Source organism: Nomascus leucogenys, chromosome 22a (assembly GCF_006542625.1).
Source record: "Nomascus leucogenys isolate Asia chromosome 22a, Asia_NLE_v1, whole genome shotgun sequence".
NCBI classification, from domain to species: Eukaryota; Metazoa; Chordata; class Mammalia; order Primates; family Hylobatidae; genus Nomascus; species Nomascus leucogenys.
Genome location: NC_044402.1, coordinates 51,720,034 through 51,739,426, shown reverse-complemented (window position 1 = coordinate 51,739,426; position 19,393 = coordinate 51,720,034). Strand labels below are relative to the sequence as shown.

At 48.5% G+C, this 19,393-nt stretch overlaps 1 protein-coding gene across 7 annotated transcripts; it reads left to right on the top strand.

The window, feature by feature from the left end:
- The first annotated feature begins 1,150 nt into the window (after window positions 1-1,150).
- MDC1 (mediator of DNA damage checkpoint 1) lies at window positions 1,151-19,125 on the top strand. 7 transcript variants are annotated; one of them, XM_030803202.1, is made up of 15 exons: window positions 1,151-1,499; window positions 3,588-3,726; window positions 4,584-4,964; window positions 5,050-5,119; window positions 5,413-6,893; window positions 7,045-7,104; window positions 7,267-7,359; window positions 10,418-11,209; window positions 11,321-11,391; window positions 12,677-15,025; window positions 15,105-15,224; window positions 15,356-15,538; window positions 16,062-16,187; window positions 16,276-16,386; window positions 18,313-19,122. In XM_030803202.1, the coding sequence occupies exons 2-15, from the start codon at window positions 3,591-3,593 to the stop codon at window positions 18,478-18,480; spliced, it is 6,141 nt and encodes a 2,046-aa protein (XP_030659062.1). In that variant the 5' UTR covers window positions 1,151-1,499; window positions 3,588-3,590; the 3' UTR covers window positions 18,481-19,122. The 7 variants fall into 7 exon arrangements, with proteins under 7 accessions (XP_030659062.1, XP_030659065.1, XP_030659061.1 ...); XM_030803205.1 differs by lacking the exon at window positions 1,151-1,499 and having other exon boundaries at window positions 3,414-3,726; window positions 10,418-10,639; XM_030803201.1 differs by lacking the exon at window positions 1,151-1,499 and having other exon boundaries at window positions 3,414-3,726.
- The last annotated feature ends 268 nt before the right edge of the window (window positions 19,126-19,393 follow it).

Sequence of the window (19,393 nt, the reverse complement as noted above, 5' to 3'; positions counted from 1 at the left end):
CGATCTCCTCACCTCGTGATTCGCCCGCCTTTGCCTCCCAAAGTGCTGGGATTACAGGCCTGAGCCACCGCGCTGGGCAGATGAATGTATTTCTAAGTTGCCTTCTAAATGAGGGAACATCAACTTGTGTAAGCCCTCTCTACGGACTTAAAATATAATGCTGTGTTTTAGGGAAATGAAAACAGTCATTTTATGGGAGTAGAAATAACTCAAAATACACAATCAGATAACTTGTTTCAATTTGTCTCTATATTAGCTGTAGGATCCTAGGAAAGTCCTTTAACTTTGCAGGGCTTCAGCTCCTCGTTTGTAAAATCTGCTTATTTGACTGTTGTGCACAGAATTGAGATAACCAACCGAAAGGACTTTATCAATTGTGCAAGTGTTATAGTTACCATTTTCTTCATGTCTTATTGTGAGATAATAAAATAGGCCGGGCGCAGTGGCTCACGCCTGTAATCCCAGCACATTGGGAGGCCCAGGCGGGAGGATCACCTGAGGTCCAGAGTTTGAGACCAGCCTGACCAACATGGAGAAACCCCGTCTCTACTAAAAATACAAAATTAGCCGGGAGTGGTAGCGCATGCCTGTAATCCCAGCTACTTGGGAGGCTGAGGCAGAAGAATCGCTTGAACCCGGGAGGCAGAGGTTGCGGTAAGTCGAGATCGCGCCATTGCACTCCAGCCTGGGCAACAAGAGAGAAACTCCATCTCAAAAAATAAATAAATTAGTTAATTAAAAAATAAAAATAAATGATTTTATCATCCTTCCCTCGCCCCTCGAAAGGTGGGGACAGCCTTTAAGACACAGAGCAAACCAGTTTTCTCTGTTCGACTACAGACCTTTAGGATCTTGGATTTAAGAAAATGACCTCAAAATGTCCGTCAGAGATGTATTCCCAGGAAGAAAGATATGACTTCTACTACAAACCAAATCAAAAGGAAATTAAATTCCAATGCAACAAGGAGTGAAATGCCACGCCTACGGGCTGTTCTCTAAACTGCAGCCTCCAGCCACGACTGCAACCCGCAACCCACTCATTTCTCATGAGTCAGCGGACACCATGTCTGGGAGGACCGAGGAAAGGCGCTCTGGCCGTACCAGACACGTCGGACGTCTATGACACAGCCCCTCTATCCGTTGCCGGCAGCTGGCGCCAGACTCTCTGGTCGCGGTTTGGAACTCTGAGCGGGAAGTGGGTGGTGGGCGGGCAAGCGGTAGTGGGTTGTCCCTTGGAGCTGCCCAATCGACGTGCATTATTCTGTTGGCGCACGGCTGCCTTCAATTACCGTCTCATTACCTGATCTCAGCAGCCTGGGAGACACCACCCATTTGAGCTGTAAGGAGGGCGGGGCTTTGGGTGTGCCTCCGCTCGACTGGCTGCGGCTTTGAAAGACAGCGGCAGGAGCCAATCAGCAAATCGACTCTTTTTCGGCACACGCAGTCGCTCCACCCGGGTCGCGACCGTTACTGGTGGCGCGCGCGGAGACTTAAAGTAGGTGAGTTCTAGGGGCCTGGCCCACGGCTCCCAGGGAGCCATCTTGGTTCCCCCAGAAGGCGGGAGGGGCGTGCCTTGGGTGCGACTGGGCGGAGGTGACTTGGAAGTTCGCTTCTCGGACTGTAATAACTCATCCTTACCTGGCGCCCCGCTCCGAGTTTAGGTATGAAGACACAGGGAGACGTTGGGCCACAAGGGAACCCACTGAGGTGGGGACCAAAGATGGTGGCTCTTTGAATTGGAGCCAAGCGTGGTGGGCACCCGCTGAGTTGGCCTGTCATAAAGACGGAGTTGACACTTTATTCATGGGGCATCCTACTTTCCCTACCTGTCAATAGTTTCCCTCTAGAGTGGCATATTTTCAGGTGAATTCCATTTATGCTATTTTCTTTCCATCTCATTTGTTCCTTCATCAGTAGGCTCGGTGATGAGCCTTCCCGAGGGCAGGGTTGATTTCATGTTTGGTTCACAGATGTATGCCGAATACTTCAAACAGCACTAGGTATACCATAACCATTGAATGAATATGATGGACCCTAGGGGAAAGACACAGTTCCCCTAATCGAGTCCTGGAGGTGGGTGTGAAGGCAGAAATGGAAAGTAATGGTTACAATATAGCGAGAGATCTTAGAGTAAGCACAAGTCCATTGACCACTGTGGAACAGGCGGGATACAACAGGAACACCAGAAAGCAGGGAAGACGCCAGGAAAGGGTTTGCTGAGAAAGTGACATTTGAGGCCGGGTGCAGTGGCTCACTGCTGTAATCCCAACACTTTGGGAGGCCAAGGTGGGCGGTTCACCTGAGGTCAGGAGCTCGAGACCGTGGTGAAACCCCGTCTCTACTAAAAATACAAAAATTAGCCAGGCGTGATGCCGGGCGCCTGTAATCCCAGCTGCTCGGGAGGCTGAGGCAGGAGAATCGCTTGAAGCCGGGAGGCAGAGGTTGCAGTGAGCCAAGATAGCACACTGCACTCCAGCCTGGACGACAGAGCGAGATTCCATCTTAAAAAAAGAAAAGAAAAGAAAAGAAAGAAAGTGACATTTGAGCTTTGAATCTTAAAGGATAGGTAGAAGTTGGACCAGAAAGCTAGGTGGGAAAAAGCCAAGGAATTGGTCTAAGGCATGAAGATGTGGGGGGACAAGAACAGTGTGTTTGAAGACTGGGGAAAATGTCTGGCTGAACCATAGGCTTTTGCGGGTGAGGGGCAGGCGTTACAAGATGTGAAGTTCAGATCATGGAGGGTCTCGCTAAGGAGTTCAGATTTTATTCTGTGGACACGAAAAACCATCAGAAGATTTTAGAGGAGAGACATTATCTGGGTGATTTGGGGCAAGTCTTAACCTTATATATGCTTATATATGTTTCAAGGAGATCTGAAAATCTTAACCCAGCTATGTTGCAGTTTCTTTATCTGAAGAAATGGAAGATAATAATGCCTACTTTACAAGGTTCTTGTGAAGATTAAATGAGTCAGAGTCAATATAAAGTAATTAGAACAGTGCTTGACGCATAGGAAGCTTCTATATATGTCATCTTTTGTTATCATTTTTTGCAGTTGGACCTGATCATACTGAGGTGGTCTGGTAAAGTATAAAAAGCATGGGCTAAAAAAGAAAGAAAAACAACCGGGCGCAGTGGCTCTCACCTGTAATCCCAGCACTTTGGGAGGCCAAGGTGGGCGGATCACCTGAGGTCAAGAGTTCGAGTCCACCCTGGCCAATATGGCAAAACCCCATCTCTTCTAAAAATATAAAAATTAGCCAGGCATGGTGGCAGGTGCCTGTAATCTCAGCTACTCGGGAGGCTGAGGTGAGAGAATTGCTTGAAACCCAGGAGGCAGAGGTTGCCGTGCGCCCAAGATCTTACCACTGCACTCCAGCCTTGGGAGCAGAATGAGACTCCATCACAAAAAAAAAAAAAAAAAAAATTTTAAGTGCTTCAGAAGGTTGACAACAGAAAGATTGGTGGAAAGAGAAGCATCAACGTTCATAATGATCCAGTTTACCCCCTAGTTTTCAGTCTGATAACTCTGATGCTGTTTGTGTGAACCAATGATGAGGATAATTGATAATGTGTATCCTTCCCAGATCATGGAGGACACCCAGGCTATTGACTGGGATGTTGAAGAAGAGGAGGAGACAGAGCAATCCAGTGAATCCTTGAGGTGTAACGTGGAGCCAGTAGGGCGGCTACATATCTTTAGTGGTGCCCACGGACCAGAAAAAGGTCAGAGGGTATTGGATGTTTAAGTATTGATATAGGTCTTTTATTTTTGTGGGAAGGTATTTGGAGGGTTGCAAGAAGCTTATGTATGTTTCAAGGAGATGTGAATTTTTTTTTTTCATGAATGGAAGAGATGGGGCCAATTGAGTTGATTGTTGCAGACTACTACCCTGGACTCACTGGAAGTGATTTTACTTTGATAAAAGAAGATTAAGAGATTGAAATGAAGCTGGGTGCAGTGACTCACACCTGTAATTCCAGTGCTTTGAGAGGCCAAGGCAGAAGGATCACTTGAGACTAGGAGTTAGAGACCAGCCTAGGTAGCATAGCAAGACCCTGTCTCTACAAAAAATTTAAAAATTAGCCAGGTGTGGTGGTTCATTTCACATTTGTAGTCCCACCTACTTGGGAGGTTGAGCCAGGATGATCGCTTGAACCCAGGAGTTCAAGATTGCACTGATCTATGATCATGCCACTGCATTCTAGCCTGGGTGACAGAATGAGACCCTGTCTCAAAAAAAAAAAAAAAATCAAATAAAATCCAATTGTGTGCTCTGGAGATGGATGGTAGTGATGACTGCACAACAGTGTGAATGCACTTAATGCCACTGAACTGTACACTTAAAATTATTAAGGTGATACATTTTGTGTTATGTGTATTTTATAACAGTAAAAAAACATCCATTGTGGATGGATGGGGTATCGCATATACTCTTTCAGTGCCTAGATGTCCTAGGGCCTTTTATTTTTCTAATGCATATGGAGACCTTGAGTGAGTAGTAGAGTACCTAATAGGCACTTTTTCCTGATGACAGGCCAGGACTCTGACCTTGGAGCTTACCTACCTCTCTAATTCTTAGATTTCCCACTACACCTCGGGAAGAATGTGGTAGGCCGAATGCCTGACTGCTCTGTGGCCCTGCCCTTTCCATCTATCTCCAAACAACATGCAGAGATTGAAATCTTAGCCTGGGACAAGGCACCTATCCTCCGAGACTGTGGGAGCCTTAATGGTACTCAAATCCTGAGACCTCCTAAGGTTTTGAGCCCTGGGGTGAGTCACCGTCTGAGGGACCAGGAATTGATTCTCTTTGCTGACTTGCTCTGCCAATACCATCGCCTGGATGTCTCTCTGCCCTTTGTCTCCCGGGGCCCTCTGACAGTAGAAGAGACACCCAGGGTACAGGGAGGAACTCAACCCCAGAGGCTTCTGTTGGCTGAGGACTCGGAGGAGGAAGTAGGTAAGTTTGTATATTGGCAGGGAAAATGAGGAGACAGGAATAATGAGTGTACAATTGTCAACTTATTCCTTTCTGTTCTTGACAGATTTTCTTTCTGAAAGGCGTGTGGTAAAAAAATCAAGGACCACATCTTCCTCTGTGATAATTCCAGAGAGGTGAGTGCCAAAGAGTCAGACATCTGAGTCTTCAAAATGGGGAAGAACCAGGGGCTGGAGGATCAATCTCTAAAAGAGATGATTATCGTGAGAGTTGGGGCTGGGGAACCATACATATTCATTCACTCAGCTGAATTTTTATGGAGCACATCTGATGTGCCAAGTGGAAAACAAATTGGAAACAGAAGAAGAAATATGCTACCTCGTGTCTCCCCTCAAGGAGCTCACAGTTGAGTTGGGGTATCCCTTCCAGGGAAATAAATTCTATAGACTCTCTTTTCTTCCCTTCACAGTGATGAAGAGGGTCATTCCCCTGTCCTGGGCAGCCTTGGACCGCCTTTTGCCTTCAATTTGAACAGTGACACACATGCGGAAGAAGGTCAGCAACCAGCCACAGAGGAGGCCTCCTCAGCTGCCAGAAGAGGTGCCATTATAGAGGCAGAGCAGTCTGAAGCTGAAGTTGTAACTGAAATCCAGCTTGAAAAGGATCAGCCTTTAGTGAAGGAGGGGGACGATGACACAAAAGTCAAGAGGGGTGCAGGGAATGGAGTGGTTCCAGCTAGGGTGATTCTGGAGAGGAGCCAACCTCCTGAAGAGGACAGTGACACGGATGTGGATGATGACAGCAGGCCTCCTGGAAGGCCAGCTGAGGTCCATTTGGAAAGGGCTCAGCCTTTTGGCTTCATCGACAGCGACACTGATGCGGAAGAAGAGGGGATCCCAGCAACCCCAGTTGTCGTTCCTATGAAGAAAAGGAAGATCTTCCATGTTGTTGGTACAAGGGGTCCTGAAGCACCAGGCCTGGCCCATCTGCAGGAGAGCCAGGCTGGTAGTGATACAGATGTGGAGGAAGACAAGGCCCCACAGGCTGTCCCTCTGGAGAAAAGCCAAGCTTCCATGGTTATCAACAGTGATACAGATGACGAGGAAGAAGTCTCAGCAGCACTGACTTTGGCACGTCTGAAAGAGAGCCAGCCTGCTATATGGAACAGAGATGCAGAAGAGGACATGGCCCAACGTGTGGTCCTTCTGCAGCAAAGCCAAACCACCACTGAGAGAGACAGTGACACAGATGTGGAGGAGGAAGAGCTCCCAGTGGAAAATAAAGAAGCTGTCCTCAAGGGTCACACAAAGATTAGAGCCCTTGTTAGAGCACATTCAGAAAAGGACCAACCTCCTTTTGGGGACCGTGATGACAGTGTGGAAGCAGATAAGAGCTCACCTGGGATCTACCTGGAGAGAAGCCAAGCCTCCACCACAGTGGACATCAACACACAAGTGGAGGAGGAAGTCCCGCCAGGGTCAGCCATTGTACATATAAAGAAACATCAGGTGTCTGTGGAGGGGACAAATCAAACAGATGTGAAAGCAGTCGGAGGACCAGCAAAGCTGCTTGTGGTATCTCTAGAGGAAGCCTGGCCTCCGCATGGGGACTGTGAAACAGATGCGGAGGAGGGCACCTCCTTAGCAGCCTCAGCAGTTGCAGATGTAAGAAAGAGCCAGCTTCCAGCAGAAGGGGATGCTGGGGCACAGTGGGCTGCAGCTGTTCTTAAGCAGGAGAGAGCTCATGAGGTGGGGGCCCAGGGTGGGCCACCTGTGGCACAAGTGGAGCGGGACCTCCCTATCTCAAGACAGAACCTCACAGATGTGGTGGTGGACACAGACACTCCAGGGGAATCCACCCAGCCACAGAGAGAGGGAGCCCAGGTCCCCACAGGAAGGGAGAGAGAACAACATGTAGGTGGGACCAAGGACTCTGAAGACAACTATGGTGGTAAGTGCTGGCCTTCCTTCCTTGACCTCTGAAATCAACCAGGGTTCTAACAGTTGGGGTTAGGGAGAGAAAGGTAGAGATTATTTAAGGAGTTTAGTGTCAGGTATGATTTTTATTTTAAACTATCTATCTTATATTCCTCCCCTACCAGATTCTGAAGATCTGGACCTACAAGCTACCCAATGCTTTCTGGAGAATCAGGGCCTGGAAGGTGAGGACTTCTGTGTTATTTGAATCCTGTACCAGTGGGAGCTGGGAGATTAGACTGGTGGTCCTTTAAGGGTAAAGGCTAGTGTGAGTAGGGTAGGAGACCAGGAATGGGACCCTGCAGTAGTATGGAGGAGATGAACTTAGGCCATCTTTTCCTGTACAGCAGTCCAGAGCATGGAGGATGAACCTACCCAGGCCTTCATGTTGACTCCACCCCAAGAGCTTGGCCCTTCCCATTGCAGCTTCCAGACAACAGGTACAAGAAACTCTTCCCTCCTCTGTGTCCCCAATTTTGCATTCTTTTTTTTTTCCTCTGTCACTCAGGCTGGAGTGCAGTGGCGCAGTCTCGGCTCACTGTGACCTCCGCCTCCCAGGCGGTTTCTGTTCCTTCAGCTTCCCAGGTAGCTGGAATTACAGCCGCCCATGACCATGCCTGGCTAATTTTTTGTATTTTTAGTAGAGACGGTTTCACCATGTTGGCCAGGCTGGTCTCGAACTCCCAACCTCAAGTGATCCGCCTGCCTCGGCCTCCCAAAATGCTGGGATTGCAGGCGTAAGCCACTGCGCCCGGCCTGCGTTCTTGATTTGCCTTCCTACATGTTTCTTCCATACTCTGATTACAATCAGCCCTCTGTGTATGCGAGTTTGCTTCCGTGAATTCAACCAGCTGCAGATTGAAAATATTTAGGGACTGGCCTGGGCAACAGAGAGAGACCTGGTCTCCACAGAACTGAAAAAATTAGCCCAGCATAGTAGTGAGCACCTGTAGTCCCAGTTACATGGGAGGCCACGATGGGAGGATCAGTTGAGCCCAGCCTGGGCAATAGCTGTTCCCTCAACCCCCACCCCCAATGTCTCTTAAAAAAAAACACACACACTATTGCAGCACTATTCACAATAGGCAAGATATGAAATCAAACTAAATGTCCATCAACAGATGAATGGATAAAGAAAAGGTAGGCTGGGGTCGGGCACAGTGGCTCACGCCTCTAATCCCAACACTTTGGGAGGCCAAGGCAGGCAGATCACCTGAGATCGGGAGTTTGAGACCAGCCTAACCAACATGGAGAAACCCCGTCTCTACTAAAAATACAAAATTAGCCGGGTGTGGTAGTGCATGCCTGTAATCCCAGCTACTCAGGAGGCTGAGTCAGGAGAATCCCTTGAACCCGGAAGGCGGAGGTTGCAGTGAGCTGAGATCGTGCCATCGCACTCCAGCCTGGGCAACAAGAGTAAAACTCTGTCTCGAAAAACAAAAGAAAGAAAAGAAAATGTAGGCCGGGCACAGTGCCTCATGCCTGTAATCTCAGCACTTTGGGAAGCTGAAGTGGGCGGATCACATGAGGTCAGGAGTTTGAGACCAGCCTGGCCAACATGGTGAAACCCTGTCTCTACTAAAAATACAAAAATTAGCTGGGCATGGTGGCAGGTGCCTGTAGTCCCAGCTACTCGGGAGACTGAAGCAGGAGACTCATTTGAACCCCGGAGACAGAGATTGCAGTGAGCCAAGATCACACCACTGCACTCCAACGTGGGCGACAGAGTGAGACTTCATCTCTAATAAAAAGAAAAAGAAAATGTGTATATAGGCTGGGTGCAGTGGCTCAAAATGCAAAAATTAGCTGGGCATGGTGGCATGCATCTGTAGTCTTAGCTACTCGGGAGGCTGAGATGGGAGGATTGCTGGAGCCTAAGACACAGAGGTTGCAGTGAGCTGAGATCATGCCACTGCACTCCAAACTGGGCGACAGAGCAAGACTCAATCTAAAAAAAAAAGAAAATGTGTATATATACACAATGGAACAGTATTCAGCCACAAAAGAGAATGAAATCCTGTCATCCGCAGCAACATGGATGAACCCTGAGGACATTATGTTAAGTGAAATAAGTCGGCACAGAAAGGCAAATATTGCATGCTCACTCATGTGGGAGCTAAAAACATGGATCTCATGGAAGTAGAGAGTAGAATGGTGGTTACCAAAGGCTGGGAAGGGTAGAGGGACAGAATGCATAAAGAGGTTGGTTAATGGATACAAAAATCCAGTCAGATTGAATGAATAAGTTCTAGTGTTCAGTTCCACAGTAGAGTTACTATAGTTAATAATTTATTGTGTGTTTCAAAATAGCTAGAAGAGATTTGGTATGTTTCCAATACAAAGAAATGATAAATGTTTGAGATAGTGGATATCCCAATTATCTTGGTTTTATCATTGTACATTGTATGCATGAGTCAAAATAGCACAGGTACCCCATAAATATGTACAATTATTATGTGTCAATGAAAAAAAGGAAAATGTGGTGTATATACACAGTGGAATACTATTCAGCCTTTAAAAAGAAGGAAATTCCAGCCAAGCATGGTAGCTCACACCTGTAATCCCAGCACTTTGGCAGGCCAAGGTAGGCGGATCACTTGAGTCCAAGAGTTCAAGACCAAACCCCATCTCTACAACAAATACAAAAAATTAGCCGGGCACTTTGGCACATCCCGTAGTCTCAGCTACTCGGGAGGCTGAGGTGGGAGGATCTCCTGAGCCCAGCAGTTGGAAGTTGCAGTGAGCCAACATCATGCCATTGCACTCCAGCCTGCGTGACAGAGTGAAACTCTGTCTCAAAAAGAGAGAGAGAGACTATTCAGGGAACTCTCTTATTAGGCTATGATGTTTTTCTTTCTTTCTTTCTTTTTTTGAGACAGGGTCTCTGTCACTCAGGCTGGAGTGCAGTGGTATGATGAGAGACTATTCAGGGAACTCACATTAGGCTATGATGTTTTTGTTTTTCTCTTTTTTTTTTTTTTTTTTTTTTTTTGAGGCAGAGTCTCTGTCACTCAGGCTGAAGTGCAGTGGTATGATCACAGCTCACTACAGTCTTGACCTTTGGGGTTCAAGTAGTTCTCCTACCTCAGCCTCCCAGGTAGCTGAGACTACAGGACTACAGGTCCCCGCCCCCACACCCGACTAATTTTTTTGTATTTTTTGTAGAGATGGGGTTTTGCCATGTTGTCCAGGCTAGTCTCAAACTCCTGGCTTCAAGCAATCCTCATGTCTCGGCCTCCCAAAGTGCTGGGATTACATGTCTGAGCCACCAGGCCTGCCCAAGGCTATGACCTTTTTGAGACAAACATTAAATGTTATAACTACCACCCTTATTCCCAGCTTTCCTTTAATAACCTGTTGAGATTTATTATTCATCAGTTTATCTAAATCGTTTCTCATCATATTTATTATGTCAACCTGTACTTCCCTTTCCCTCCTCCTCTCCCCCTTCTCTCTCTCTCTCCCCCTCTCCCTCTCTCTTCCTTCCTCCCCTTCCAGGTACCCTAGATGAACCATGGGAGGTCCTGGCTACACAGCCATTCTGTCTGAGAGAGTCTGAGGACTCTGAGACCCAGCCTTTTGACACCCACCTTGAGGCCTACGGACCTTGCCTGTCTCCACCTAGGGCAATACCAGGAGACCAACATCCAGAGAGCCCAGTTCACACAGAGCCAATGGGGATTCAAGGCAGAGGGAGGCAGACTGTGGATAAAGTCATGGGTATACCAAAAGAAACAGCAGAGAGGGTGGGCCCTGAGAGAGGGCCATTGGAGAGAGAAACTGAGAAACTGCTACCAGAAAGACAGACAGATGTGACAGGAGAGGAAGAATTAACCAAGGGGATACAGGACAGAGAACAAAAACAGTTGTTAGCTAGAGACACCCAGAGACAAGAATCTGACAAAAATGGGGAAAGTGCAAGTCCTGAAAGAGATAGGGAGAGTTTGAAGGTAGAAATTGAGACATCTGAGGAAATACAAGAGAAACAAGTACAGAAGCAGACCCTTCCAAGCAAAGCATTTGAGAGAGAAGTAGAGAGACCAGTAGCAGACAGAGAGTGCGAGCCAGCTGAGTTAGAAGAGAAGGTGCCCAAAGTGATCCTGGAGAGAGACACACAGAGAGGGGAGACAGAGGGAGGGAGCCAGGACCAGAAAGGGCAGGCCTCCAGCCCAACACCAGAGCCTGGGGTGGGGGCGGGGGACCTTCTGGGACCTATCTCAGCCCCCGTACCTTCTGGGAACCAGTCAGGTGGAAGGGGATCCCCAGTGAGCCCCAGGAGGCATCAGAAAGGTAAGTGAAGGCAGAGGGGAACCCAAGGTGATACACAGGCCTCGTGATAATCAACCCCTGGGCAACCAGCCGCTTGGAACTCAGCCACCTTTGTGCTTACTTTCTGTCTAGGCCTCCTGAATTGCAAGATGCCACCTGCTGGGAAGGCTTCCAGGATCAGAGCTGCTGAGAAGGCTTCCAGGGTAAGAGCTACTTTTTCTACCTCCTATTCCACAAGTCATCTCTATATCCTCTCCAATGCTCTTTCGCCTAGCCTCACTTTAATCTATTCCTTTCTCATTATTCAGTTTCTTCCATTTTTGTCACTCCTTGATTGGCTTCTATTCCTTTATCCTCGGCACCCACTGTTTTCCATATGTTTCCCAAGTTGTATCTCCTACCTGACTCAAAAGAAACACCCTTCGTGTTTCTTCTTTCTTTGCCCAGCCATCGTTTTCATTACCATCATCCATGTGTGGAGAACACTATAGTAGCATTATGGAGACAGGTCCGTGGGAAAAAGGTAGCTTCCCAGGTAGATCCCAGTCTAATGGAGGAGAGATCATAGACAGAAAGGAAAATCCATTGAGCATATTTTCTGTTTTTGTTTTTGTTCTTTTTTGAGACAGAGTCTGTCTCTGTCACCTAGGCTGGAGTGTGCAGTGGCGTGATCTCGGCTCACTGTAACCTCCGTCTCTCGGGTTCAAACAATTCTCCTGCCGCAGCCTCCCAAGTAGCTGGGACTACAGGCGCGTGTCACCCGGCTAATTTTTGTGTGGTTTTTTTTTTTTTTGAGACAGAGTCTTACTCTGTCACCCAGGCTGGAGTGCAGTGGCGTGATCTTGGCTCACTGCAACCTCTGCCTCCCGAGTTCAAGCGATTCTTCTCCCTCAGCCTCCCAGGTAGCTGTGACTACAGGCGCCCGCCAACACACCTGGCTTTTTTTTTTTTTTCTTTTTTTTTGAAACGGAGTCTTGCTCTGTCCCCCAGGCTGGAGTGCAGTGGCGCCATCTCGGCTCACTACAAGCTCCACCTCCCGAGTTCACGCCATTCTCCTGCCTCAGCCTCCCAAGTAGCTGGGACTACAGGCGCCCACCACCACGCCCGGCTAACTTTTTGTATTTTTTAGTAGAGACGGGGTTTCACTGTGTTAGCCAGGATGGTCTCGATCTCCTGACCTTGTGATCCACCCGCCTCGGCCTCCCAAAGTGCTGGGATTACAGGCGTGAGCCACTGTGCCCGGCCTTTTTTTGTGTGTGTTTTTTGTAGAGACGGGGTTTCACTATATTGGCCAGGCTGGTCTTTAACTCCTGACCTCGTGATCCGCCCGCCTCGGCCTCCCAAAGTGCTGGGATTATAGCCATGAGCCACCACGCCCAGTGGGAATCTAGTAAGCCTATCTAACTATAAACGAGTATCAAGAACAGTATCCAAGTTCTATCTCTTTTCTCCGCCTCCTCCCCCTCACTTGCTTCTGTTTCTCCCTAGGGCGATCAGGAATCTCCAGATGCTTGTCTGCCTCCTACAGTGCCTGAAGCTCCAGCCCCACCCCAAAAGCCCCTTAACTCTCAGAGCCAGAAACATCTTGCACCTCAGCCCCTTCTTTCTCCCCTTTTACCTTCTATCGAGCCAACCGTTCGTAAGACCAGGCAATATGGGAGTCAGGAAGCTCCAGAGACTCGCTTGTCCTCAGAGCTGGAGCCTTTCCACCCAAAGCCTAAAATCATAACTCGGAAGTCCTCCAGGATGACACCCTTTCCAGCTACCTCTGCTGCCCCTGAGCCCCACCCTTCCACCTCCACAGCCCAGCCAGTCACTCCCAAGCCCACATCTCAGGCCACTAGGAGCAGGACAAATAGGTCCTCTGTCAAGACCCCTGAACCAGTTGTCCCCACAGCCCCTGAGCTCCAGCCTTCCACCTCCACAGACCAGTCTGTCACCTCTGAGCCCACATCTCAGGCTACTAGGGGAAGAAAAAATAGATCCTCTGTCAAGACCCTTGAAACAGTTGTCCCCACAGCCCCTAAGCTCCAGCCTTCTACCTCCACAGACCAACCTGTCACCTCCAAGCCCACATCTCGGTCCACTAGGAGCAGGACAAATATGTCCTCTGTCAAGACCCCTGAAACAGCTGTCCCCACAGCCCCTGAGCTCCAGCCTTCCACCTCCACAGACCAACCTGTCACCCCTAAGCCCACATCTCGGACCACTAGGAGCAGGACAAATATGTCCTCTGTGAAAATCCCTGAATCAACTGTCCCTATAGCCCCTGAGCTCCCGCCTTCCACCTCCACAGAGCAGCCTGTCACCCCTGAGCCCACATCTCAGGCTACTACGGGAAGAAAAAATAGGTCCTCTGTCAAGACCCCTGAAACAGTTGTCCCCACAGCCCCTAAGCTCCAGCCTTCCACCTCCACAGACCAACCTGTCACTCCTGAGCCCACATCTCAGGCTACTAGGGGAAGAAAAAACAGATCCTCTGTCAAGACCCGTGAAACAGTTGTCCCCACAGCCCCTAAGCTCCAGCCTTCCACAGACCAACCTGTCACTCCTGAGCCCACATCTCAGGCCACCAGGGGCAGGACAAATAGGTCCTCTGTCAAGACCCCTAAAACAGTTGTCCCCACAGCCCCTGAGCTCCAGCCTTCCACCTCCACAGACCAGCCTGTTATCCCTGAGCCCACATCTCAGGCTACTAGGGGAAGAACAGATAGATCCTCTGTCAAGACTCCTGAAACAATTGTCCCCACAGCCCCTGAGCTCCAGGCTTCTGCCTCCACAGACCAGCCTGTCACCTCTGAGCCCACATCTCGGACCACTAGGGGAAGAAAAAATCAGTCCTCTGTCAAGACCCCTGAAACAGTTGTGCCCACAGCCCCTGAGCTCCAGCCTTCCACCTCCACAGACCGACCTGTCACCTCTGAGCCCACATCTCAGGCCACTAGGGGCAGGACAAATAGGTCCTCTGTCAAGACCCCTGAATCAATTGTCCCTATAGCCCCTAAGCTTCAGCCTTCTACCTCCAGAAACCAGCTTGTCACCCCTGAGCCCACATCTCGGGCCACTAGGGGCAGGACAAATAGGTCCTCTGTCAAGACCTCTGAACCAGTTGTCCCCACAGCCCCTGAGCCCCATCCTACCACCTCCACAGACCAGCCTGTCACCCCCAAGCTCACATCTAGGGCCACTAGGAGAAGGACAAATAGGTCCTCTGTCAAGACTCCCAAACCAGTTGAACCAGCAGCCTCTGATCTTGAGCCTTTTACTCCCACAGACCAGCCTGTCATCCCTGAGGCCATAGCTCAGGGTGGTCAGAGCAAAACACTGAGGTCTTCCACAGTAAGAGCTATGCCAGTTCCTACCACCCCTGAATTCCAATCTCCTGTCACCACAGACCAGCCTATTTCCCCTGAGCCTATTCCTCAACTAAGTTGCATCAAGAGGCAGAGAGCCACGGGGAATCCTGGCTCCCTCGCAGCTCCCATTGACCATAAGCCTTGCTCTGCACCCTTGGAACCTAAATCCCGGGCCTCAAGGAACCAAAGATGGGAAGCAGTGAGAGCAGCTGAATCCGTTACAGCCATTCCTGAGCCTGCCTCTCCCCAGCTTCTTGAGACACCAACTCATGCCTCCCAGATCCAAAAGGTGGAACCAACAGGTAGATCTAGGTTCACCCCGGAGCTCCAGCCTAAGGCCTCTCAAAGCCGCAAGAGGTCTTTAGCTACCACGGATTCACCACCACATCAGAAACCGCCCCAAAGAGGGGAAGTCTCCCAGAAGACAGTGATTATCAAGGAAGAGGAAGAAGATACTGCAGAGAAGCCAGGGAAGGAAGAGGTGAGGAGAGGGTTGGGAACACAAAGCTGGGAAAAATGACTTCAGGGCTCTGAAACTCCAAGATTTTTCTCTATCTCAGGATGTCGTGACTTCAAAACCAGGCAAGAGAAAGAGAGACCAGGCAGAGGAGGAGCCCAACAGAATACCAAGCCGCAGCCTCCGACGGACCAAACTTAACCAAGAATCAACAGCCCCCAAAGTAAGAGACAAAGGCATGGGACTTTGTGTGAGACAGAGATGAGGGGAGGATGCAAGGAGACCTAGAGGATTGTAAAGATGGGTGCTGATGGCATGGGTTGCCATGACCACCTCAGGTCAACTCTTCCACAGGTGCTCTTCACAGGAGTGGTGGATGCTCGGGGAGAGCGGGCTGTGCTGGCACTGGGGGGAAGTCTGGCTTGTTCAGCGGCAGAAGCTTCCCACCTGGTCACTGATCGCATCCGCCGGACAGTCAAGTTCCTGTGTGCCCTGGGGCGGGGAATCCCCATTCTCTCCCTGGACTGGCTGCATCAGGTGAGAGGCCAAGGGTTGATGACAGACCAATATAGTGGCAAGACTGCTCACATAGTGCCCTAGAAGGTGGTGGAAGGGAAGAGGCGTTACAGGAAGACGGGCATTAGTGAGCCAGAAGCCTGAATTGATTTAAAAGACATTTTGTGTGGCCGGGCGTGGTGGCTCACGCTTGTAATCCCAGCATTTTGGGAGGCCGAGGCGGGCGGATCATGAGGTCAGGAGATCGAGGCCACGGTGAAACCCCGCCTCTACTAAAAAATACAAAAAATTAGCTGGGCGTGGTGGCGGGCGCCTGTAGTCCCAGCTGCTTGGAGAGGCTGAGGCAGGAGAATGGCGTGAACCCAGGAGGCGGAGCTTGCAGTGAGCCGAGATTGCACCGCTGCACTCCAGCCTGGGCGACAGAGCGAGACTCCGTCTCAAAAAAAAAAAAAAAAGACATTTTGTGAGCTCTCTCTAAATGCTAGGCAGCAGAGCTGAGTGAGGGACTGGGCTGAGCTTTGATGCTGACTGCTGCCATCCTTAGTCCCGCAAGGCTGGTGTTTTCTTACCCCCGGATGAATATGTGGTGACCGACCCTGAGCAAGAGAAGAACTTTGGCTTTAGCCTTCAAGACGCACTGAGCCGGGCTCGGGAACGAAGGCTGCTAGAGGTGAGAGGCTATCTTTTGACCTGTGCTTCAGCCCTCCCTCCAGTGCTTCCCAACCTACAATACCATCTCCATCATTTCTTTCTCTTAGGGCTATGAGATCTATGTGACCCCTGGAGTCCAGCCACCACCACCTCAGATGGAAGAGATCATTAGCTGCTGTGGAGGCACATACCTACCCAGCATGCCTCGGTCCTATAAGGTATGCTTAGGATGTTCTGGGTCTGGGTGAGGTGGCAGTGGCAGTTAAAGAGGTGGCTGGAATGGCAAAGGTTAGAGGGAAAAAATGGAGGTACAGAAAGGAATATAGAGTAGTGTGAGGGTGGGGGAAAAGACCTATGGTATAGAAAGGGATAGGAATGAGGGGACAGATCTGCTGATACCCCCATATAACAATTACTGAGATTCAGCAGCTTAATTTAGATTATGCTACATTTGCTCCATCCATCTATCCTTTTTTTCCTTTGATTTTTTTTTTTTTGAGACAGAGTCTCACTCTGTCGCCCAGGCTGGAGTACAGTGGCACAATCTCGGCTCACTACAATCTCCGCCTCCTGGGTTCACGGCATTCTCCTGCCTCAGCCTCCCTAGTAGCTGGGACTACAGGCGCCCGCCACCACGCCCGGCTAATTTTTTTGTATTTTTAGTAGAGACAGGGTTTCACTGTGTTAGCCAGGATGGTCTTGATCTCCTGACCTCGTGATCCACCCACCTCGGCCTCTCAAAGTACTGGGATTACAGGTATAAGCCACCGTGCCCAGCTTTTTCCTTTGATTTTCTTTGCTGAAGTATTTTATTTCTTTTTATTTTTCTTTATTCTTTCTTTTTTTCCTTTCTCTTTCTTTGCTGAAATATTTTAAAGCAAACTGCCAATATTATGTTATTTCTTCCTACATACTTAAATATATACCTCTAAGAATAAATATGTACATTTTATTTCATAATCACAATGCCATCATTGATCCTAAACAAAATTAACAGTAGTTTATTGGTCATTTGCTCACACTCCATTAATAAAATTTCTCCCGTTGTCTGAAAAATCTCTCTATACAGTTGTTCAAATCAGGATTCAAATAAGGTCCACATACTGCCACACCTATTATCCTCTTAATTCTCTTTACTGTAGAGCATCCTTTAACCCACCCAGCTTTTTTTATGCCATCGGTTTCCTGCAGAAACTGGGTCATTTGTCCTTTAGAATGTTCCTCAGTCTGGAATTTTGGGTTTGCCTCCTTGTTGTATCATTTATCTTGTTCCTCTGTATTCCATATTTCCTGGAAACTGCAGATAATTGTAAAAGTTTAAATAAATTCAGGTTCGTCTTTCTAGCAAGAGTATTTTTTTTTTTTTTTTTTTTTTTTTTTTTTTTTTTTTTTTTGACAGAGTCTCGCTCTGTCGCCAGGCTGGAGTACAGTGGAGCAGTCTTGGCTCACTGCAACCTCCATCTCCCGGGTTCAAGCGATTCTCCTGCCTCAACCTCCCAAGTAGCTGGGACTATAGGCGCACACCACCACGCCCAGCTAATTTTTGTATTTTTAGTAGAGATGGGGTTTCACCACATTGGCCAGGATGGTCTCGATCTCTTGATCTCGTGATCCACCCACCTCGGCCTCCCAAAGTGCTGGGATTATAGGCGTGAGCCACTGTGCCTGGCCTCTAGCAAGAGTATTTCTTTTTTTTTTTTTTTCTTTTGAGATGGACTCTTGCTCTATCGCCCAGGCTGGAGTGCAGTGGTGTGATCTTGGCTCACTGCAAGCTCCACCTCCTGGGTTTTCACACCATTCTCCTGCCCCAGCCTCCCGAGTAGCTGGGACCACGGCATCTGCCACCACGCCCGGCTAATTTTTTGTTGTTGTTGTATTTTTAGTAGAGACAGGGTTTCACTGAGGTCTCGATCTCCTGACCTTGTGATCCACCCGCCTCAGCCTCCCAAAGTTGCTGGGTAATTACAGGCATGAGCCACCACGCCCAGCCTAGCAAGAGTATTTCATAGACAGTATGCAGTGTGCTTCACTTGGCTTCATATTAGGAGGTATTATTTTAGTGATGCTAAGACTGGTTAGTGGGTCCTGAACCCATTTCTAGGATTCTTTTTCACCTGATTTTGTCTTTGCTCTGTCTTCCCCAGCCTCAGAGAGTTGTGATCACATGCCCTCAGGACTTCCCTCGTTGTTCTGTTCCACTGCGGGTTGGGCTGCCGCTCCTCTCACCTGAGTTCCTGCTGACTGGAGTGCTGAAGCAGGAAGCCAAGCCAGAGGCCTTTGTCCTTTACCCTTTGGAGATGTCATCCACCTGAGAACTCCACTACCCTTTTCCCTCCCAGACCACGAATTAGAAGATATGTGGAAGAAAGAACTTAGGTCGTTAGAAAGGATTGGGGTATATTGATACAACTTGTCCTGGAACATGGGTGGGACCAGAAATCTTTATGAATAAATGAAAAGATAAGGGATTTGGAAGCCACAGGTTGTTTTTTGTTTGTTTTTTTAATGGCCATTTTATTTTATTTGTATTTATAGTTTTTTATTTGTATAGATTTAGGGGATACAAGATTTCTTACATGCATGTATTAAATGGCCATTTTAAAATTAGCTAGTTTCATGCTCAGATGTCATAAGTGGCAGCTATCTTTAGCCAGACTGTTGCAGTTATTGCTCGATGCCACTCGTGTCCTACCTCCTATTTGGAAACCATCTCTATTGTTTTCTTACTGAGATTCTTATTTTGGGGTCAGGAACTTGAAGGGATGCTTGGAGTGAGTAGATCTGAGGGTCCAGTTATGGAGTGCTACTAAAACATTTTCTTCTCCTGGCCTCTGGAAGCATCTTTAGCTTTGACTTTGGGCAAGTCTCTGTACTTTTCTGGCCAGCTTTTCCAGGATTTATAAAATTAGAGCTTCGGCTTAACTTCTGTGATAAATAAATATTCACTCTGTGCCTTATGGTATAGTGTAGTTTTTTAAAATGTCTAGGTCTCAAGCCACAGACTTAAAAAAAAAGTCATAGACTTGTATTTAATTCATCATTATCTTCTATTTAGGACAATTTATATAACATTTCTTAAGGTTTTTTTTTTTCCTTGAGACAGGTCTCATCTCTGTCACCTAGGCTGGAGTGCAGTGGCACCATCTCGCTCACTGCAACCTCCACCTCCCTGTTCAAGCAATACTCCCACCTCAGCCTCCTGAGTAGCTACGACTGCAGGCACAC